The following is a 6,716-nucleotide window of genomic DNA, read 5'->3' as shown; positions in this document are numbered from 1 at the left end:
GAGTCATACCAAGAGTTTCTGAGCAGAAAAGTGATATGTATGCTCAAAGTGATTTCAGAAGTCACATAATTATAGACAAGGAAATTGGGGGCCCCACGGATAAGTGTTTAGCAGGCAAAGAGATGACTTCCAGGATGCCTGAGAAGGAGGCATCCTATCCACATCATCTCCACAAAGACCCACAGAGATACAAAGTTTCAAAAGAAGAAAGGAGGCAACTCAGTCACACTCTAGAAAAATGCAAGTCAAACCTCAGGGAGGGATGCTTTCTTCTGTCCCCATCCCATCAGCATACCCCAACTCAAGTGAAGAAATCTGTGTTCCTAGCTCCTGCTTGCTGACCAGAAACACCTCTGATGTCACAGCAGATGAATCAAGCTTTGGCATCATCCCACAACACCCTGAAAAGTTGGTGATGGGGGAAGGGGCAGCGAGATTTCTTTCCCAAAATTTGCTGTTTGCTGCTATGACAAAAAAAAAAAAAAAAAAAAAAGACACCTAAATTTGGAGGATTCCAGAAAAGCCCATTTAGAAGTCATCAGTGAATCAGCGGCTTTCCATGACTCCTGTTAGCACCACATTCTTTATTCCCAGGCCTTAACCAGCGAACTGGGTCCAGCTGTACTGGTCCAGCTGTTGAGCGCCTTCTATGAAAAAAGTTCACTTCTGGCTCAAGTCTCCACCCCACCCCCACCCCTGAGTCTGTGCTTTTCCCGCTTCCCTCGCCACCCCCTGCTGTTCTTCCCAGGCACCGCTCGGCCTGTGACCTTTGCTAGGACTCACGTGGGGCGCCCTGCCTCGTCTGCTTTGGCGGTGATTCCTAGGAACTTCCCAAGGACCAGGGCTTTGCAGGCTCTGACACGCAAGGGGTGGGGGTAAAGGGAGGAAGAGGGGAGCTGGGTGTCTGGAGAGCCCCGGGCGGCACGAGCCAAGCTTGGGTGGAGTGGGGTTCATCCCCCAGAAGACCAATGAGTGCCGGCGTTCCGTCCCTTCAGCCCTTGGTTGGCGTGGCCACAGCCGAGAAGGCGGCGAGGCATCCTCTCGGGAGCTCTCCCCGAATCATTTGGCTGCGCTTAAACTTTTCCGGATGAAGGAGGGCTTGCAAGTACAAACCCGAGCCCTCCACCCTTGAGGGTGTTCAAGACCCAGGTGCCCGAAGTTGCTAGGCTGCGCAGGCGTGGGGCTAAGCGCCTAGGACGCACGGGGCGCACGAATCTTGCGCGCCTTCGCGAGAGCTGCGCGTTGGACAGCAGCTTCCGCCGGTGCGCACCGCGGCACATCGCGCGACGCAGTTGGGTCCCGCTGGTCCGGTGTCGGCGTCTTTACGCTGGCCTTTAGAGTGGGGCTGTGAAGGTGGAGGGGAGTTGGATTCTGTGGTTTCAAGAGTTTTTGACACCTATAGAACATGCTAGAGAAGACCGGAGCCCCTGAGGTGCCCCCAGTCACCCAAGAGTAGACGCTTCTTTCCTGATATTGATAAGGGAGTTTTGAAAAGTAAGTGTTTTGAGGGCGAGCCCCATCAGATCTTTTCCCATTCATGTCAACTTCGAATCGGCCCTGAGCTTCAGGTTCTAGTCACCATTGCACTTCAGTGCCTTCGCATGGAAGAGAAGCCTGAAGCTGCACCCACCCTCCAAAGCATCCCATTAAGTAAGCACATGAGTTTCTTTAGTTGCCACAGACGAAAGAAAGTACTAGTTGAAAACGTCCAAAAGAAATACTCAAGAGTGTACAGCATGAGTGAGCATTGGTACCTAGTCCTTAGAGTGGCTGTCGTTTGGGGATATTTTTTTCTAACAAGAAAGGGGCTTGGTCATGGAAATGGCCCTGCAGGAGAAAGATGTGGGTATCTGTTTCTTAAAGCACCTTCTGGCACATATCAAGGGTTTAGGGCAAAGATAAAAGGAGGAAGGTGAGGGAAATTCCTGATGGTTTTTTACCAATGTGAAAATTCCATAGATTTGGCTAGTTCTATTTTTTTCTTTCATGTAACCAATTCAGAATTCTATGAAGGAAGAGAATGACATCAAGGAAAATCATTGGTCTAGGAGAAAAGAGCCCGTAGGCGTTTAGGTGTTATATATGTGGAGCCAGAAAGCTCTGGAGCATCAGGGAGACTCCAACTTAAGGCAACAGCATGGGTGAATATGGGCTTCATGTGCACTGGGAATGAGAGACAAAGACTGGTGCCTGGGCATGTGCCCCTAAGGCAGGCCTTGCAGATCTAGAGGCAATTCAGTGTGGGTGGAAAGACTTTAGTGCGAAACAGGGGTGGAGTTGAGTTTCCAAGTATATTGCCTGATGCCTTATTATTTGTTCTGTCAGTTTTTTTCAGGAAGATCTTCATCTTACAACTGGTAGGGCTGGTGCTAACCTACAATTTCACTGACTGTGACTTTGAGAAGATTAGAAAGAAGTATCAGGAAGTCATTTATCAAGCCCTGAATAAATACATGAATGGGGTAAGTGAAGAAACATTAAAAATATTTTTTGCATCAAAAGAAGAGGCATACACACATGCAAACTACAATTTAATTTTTAAGGAAAGAAACATGATTTGGAAAAAAATCATGGCCCAGCATTTTGTCAGACTTTCTTACAAGTGATACTTAAATATACTAGCCTCTACCTAGAAATTGGCACACATTAAGTGTGCAGATGCTGATGAGGAGCAGATATTGATGGATAATATGTATCTATCAAGGTGTCTGTCCTCTGCTGAAGTGCTGCTCTACCAGTGCAGTAAAAAAGAAAACTGGGTAAGGGCTTGAGAGAGAAAGGGGAGTAAAAAATAGGGAATTCTTGTTAGCTAAGCCCTAACCAGAGAGGACAGCCCTGGGAAAGGTGCACTGCAGGTCTTTCTAGTGTTCTAGAAGCCTTAGAATGCCATTATGGGATAAGGTGTGCTTTAGGATTTTAATATACAGTAGTAAAATTATTTTCCTGATTATTCTAATTTCTGGATAGAGTATGCAGGTGTGAAATGCATGAATGGTTACAAGGCCGATGTGGGCTTTTGAAAGATGGCATTATTGCTCACTTGTGTAGTTTTATGTACAAGTGTGCCCAGTTTGGTGCCCCGGGGGGGGGGGGGGGGGGGGAGGGGGGTGTCTCTCTCTAGGACCAGGATCCTTTAAGATCCGTTTTCAAACACTAGCAGGTACTATCTGAATTCCAAGTGTTTCACTACCTTGTCAATGGTAAGAACAGCTAGATGTGCAGGAAGCAAGTGCCTAAGTGGAAACTGCTTTCAGAGCATCTTTAAAACCTGGGAGCAATGGGGGCGTGAGGGGGGGAATGATTTCCCTTGTGAACTAAGGCTTTACTTATTGTCTTTTTTTTTTTTTTTTTTTTCTTCTTTCTTCCAGGTCAAGAGCACCGAATTCAACAACTACATCTACTGTGAAGACCCGGTGAGTGGGTGATCTGCACTGCTGGCTTTCTCCAGAGACACACCTGGCATTGCTGAGAGAGGGTAACCTGCGGCGCGTAGAACCGCAGGCGGTGGTGGCTGGGCTCCCAGGCGACGCTGACCGAGTAGGGACGCCTGGGCTGCCAGAAACCTCCGGGCCAGTGCCCTGCTTGGGACGCTACTTCTGTTCCAGTTTAGGGAGAGGAAGGCTCTCCTGGGAGCCAGTGGGATTCCGGGAGAGTCCCCTCTTCCCCAACCCAGGCCCCCGGCGGGAAAAGCAAGTCTGGAATAGTGACCAGGCAACGACGTAAGGGACACCTCTCCCAGGGTGCAGAGCCTGTGCGGGGCGCGCCCCGCCTCTCGGCCGCAGTCAGGGCGGCGAGACTGGGGCGGAGCCAGCACCGGCGCGCGTCCTTTCTCCTCCAGCGCGGCTGGCATGCTCGCAACGCCCCTGGTTCCTCCTCCGTACGTGGGTTCTCTCGCTCTCTCTCTCTCTCTCTCTCTCTCTATCTCTATCTCTCTATCCCTCCCTCCCCCCTCCCCCCTCTCCCGCCCCCTCTGTCTCCCTTTCTCCCTCTCTCCCCTCCCTCCCTCTCTCTCCCTCTCTCTCTCTCTCTCTCTCTCTCTCTCTCTCTTCTTTCGCCGAGATCTCTTCCTCCCCCTCGAAGCGCGTCTGTGGTGTCTCCCGTTCCCCTCCCCCCATTCCCCCCCCCCCCCCATCTTCAGTCGTTTCTTATGGACTCTCTTTTTTTGTCTCTTTCCGTTGTTTGTTTTTCCTGGCGTTTTCCCCGGCGTTTCCCGCGTTTCTCGTAAACCTTGCCGCCCGTGAGCAGCCAGATTGCCTCGCTAAAATCGACCTCATTACCTTCTATCCCACCCACGGCTGCACGACACTGGCCAAGGAAATCTTTGCGATAAGAACTAACGCTACGCTCACTCTCCAGTGCCCAGGCTACTCAGGAATGCAGGTAAGCTTTCTAAAGCCTTGGAATTAACCTTGAAGTGGCACTCTGTTGCAGAAGTCATTACGATTTTTATTCAGGTCCTATATCCTGAAGAGCAAAGGAGCCTGTAACAGCTGTAGACTCAGTACACACAGGGTCCCCAAACCCATCTATTTCTAGGGTTCTGATTCTTTTGGCCCAATTATAGTTCTAAACCTTAGGCAGTGTTTCAGGATATGATCAGTGAACCTATATCCTGGTTGCCCAAACATGGGAGAGTAATTATCCAAAATGCCAATTCCCAGGGACCCAACCTAGACCTTAAAAATCACAATCCCTGTGCATTGACTCCTTATGAGATTCTTATCCTAAATTTGAGCAGCATTGTTTGGGCTTCGCACTAAATAATGTGTGTTTCTTTCATAAAATTTTAAATTATACATTAAATCTCTACCCCACATTTGCTTAATTGCTTGTATAGCTCTCTTTACATAGTGGATTTTTGCATATGCAGTTACGTGCATTTGAATGGATGTGTAACTTTAAATAGAAACAGTAGTGCAGAGTTAGGAGAAGGAAGTCTGGAAGACAGCCTTTCCTGACTTTGGATCCTAGTCCCAAAACTTCTATTTTGACATAACTTCTAGCCTCTCTGTGGTCAGTTTCATGTGCAAAATGAGAGTCACATTAGCTAGTCCCATATAGAGTGTTTATGAGGATTAAATGAGTCAATAGATGTGAAAGTACTTAGAATAGTGCCTGGCAAATGACAAGTATTCAATAAATATTGACGTTTTTATGAAGTATTTATAGAGTATTCAATAAATAATGCAAGTAAAGCAGGGCATTTATCTTCCTGATGACAAATTTAAAAAAGACAGAGACAAGTGCAGATATGTATGATTGCTGTGAACTTTCTCAGTCTGTACACTGTGTGGCCAAGGCTGTCACATTTTTAGGGATTAAAGATTGAGCCATATGGTCCATCCATATGGACATCCATAGAGTTGAATGCTCAATACCACACAGCCATGTGAAAAACCTGTTTGGCTCTATGTCTTCCGTCAAGGAGACGCTGGCAAATCTACAGATAGCCACAGTGACATTCATCCATATAAGAAGAGCATAGAAGACAGTCTAGATCAAGTTCTAGACAGCATGCGAGAAAGAGAAAGTCTGAGTAATTTATTTCAGCCCCCTCCCAAGCCCAAAGGGAGAGCCTAAGACCAATATTTCAGATTCAGTAGATTTTAGAGTAAGATTTTTGCTTAGTAACCTGATGAATTTTATTGATCTGAATATTGCATGTCCAGAAGGCCTAGTCTGTCACTATTCAAGAGTAATTCAGGTGAAAGAATACACAGAAAGATTATCACAATCTTTTTTTTTTTTTAAGTTTAGATTCCTTTTTAGTCTGTGGCACACTTCGGTGGCAGGAGGGACAGAAAGCAGCAGCACTTTGGGTCCAAATAAGAGGTTTACTGAATTACATCTATAAAGAGGCATAAGCTCTGTTCTTGAAGAATGTATGGTCTTGTCAGGGACATCATGAAACCACCAACTTAATCATTTATTAGGTCATTCAATATTCAGCGTTTCCTACGTAAAAGACATTGTTGTCAGCACCACTGGGAATACCCATGATGCAATAATAAAACCAGCATGTGAGAGACAAGTTAAATGAAATACACTCTGAAGAGTTTCCAAAAGAGTTTCCAAAAGAAAAGTTTGAGCAATGAGCAGAGGGCTTGTAAAGGAGGTGGTGCTTGGCGTTGAAGCAAGAGTAGGTGGGTGGAGAGGAGGGAGGGCATTCCTCTAGGAGAAAACACATAGGAGCACATCTAAGCAGGTGTTTGGGGGACACACAGAGATGGATTTGCATAAAGAAGACCCTGCCACTCAGTGGTTGTTAAAGATTGTGACAGTCTTGACGATTGATTCTCCTATTCCACAGATAAATAATACCCAGGCAAAGAAGAAAAGAAAGAAAAGACAAGTTACAACAAATAAATGCCTGGAACAAGTCTCACACTTAATGGAATTGTGGCGTCGATTCAGTCGCATTTCATAGAAACAAAATACACCTTCCTTCAGGCTGTATTTCACCCCAACAAAATAAATCATCTTTATTAAGGAGATGTAATGTTAACTCTAACTGTGACACTTAAAAGATCACCAATAGTTATTTTTTTAATTACAGAAGGGTTTCTTGTTTTTGTAAGCTTTTATTGTGTGATGTGGTTTTATAATGCAGGGGAAACACTACCCCTCAAATGCAGGGGTGATACTGGCGTAGCAGTGATGCCTGGGCCACTGGCCCTGTGCGGTAATTCTCTGCTGGAACTACATAAGCCTTACTT

The 6,716-nt window shown here is 46.4% G+C and overlaps 1 protein-coding gene across 1 annotated transcript; it reads left to right on the top strand.

The window, feature by feature from the left end:
- Nucleotides 1-1,601: 1,601 nt before the first annotated feature.
- On the top strand, nt 1,602-6,481 carry TSLP (thymic stromal lymphopoietin). The gene is made up of 5 exons (XM_086716127.1): nt 1,602-1,750; nt 2,270-2,462; nt 3,369-3,413; nt 4,246-4,380; nt 6,311-6,481. Exons 1-5 carry the CDS (start codon nt 1,602-1,604, stop codon nt 6,425-6,427), a joined length of 639 nt encoding a protein of 212 aa, XP_086572253.1. The 3' UTR covers nt 6,428-6,481.
- Nucleotides 6,482-6,716: the final 235 nt, after the last annotated feature.

This window comes from Puma concolor, chromosome A1 (assembly GCF_028749965.1).
Source record: "Puma concolor isolate L17-30 chromosome A1, mPumCon1.1.hap2, whole genome shotgun sequence".
Taxonomy (NCBI): Eukaryota; Metazoa; Chordata; class Mammalia; order Carnivora; family Felidae; genus Puma; species Puma concolor.
The sequence above is the reverse complement of the archived record's forward strand: the minus strand, read 5'-3'. Positions and strand labels throughout refer to the sequence as shown.

Coding starts and splice junctions, on each gene's coding strand:
- TSLP (XM_086716127.1), top strand. CDS start 1,602: ATGGAAGAGAAGCCTGAAGCTGCACCCACCCTCCAAAGCATCCCATTA. Junction 2,463..3,368: donor TGAATAAATACATGAATGGG/GTAAGTGAAGAA, acceptor TCTTTCTTCCAG/GTCAAGAGCACCGAATTCAA. Junction 3,414..4,245: donor ACATCTACTGTGAAGACCCG/GTGAGTGGGTGA, acceptor GCCCGTGAGCAG/CCAGATTGCCTCGCTAAAAT.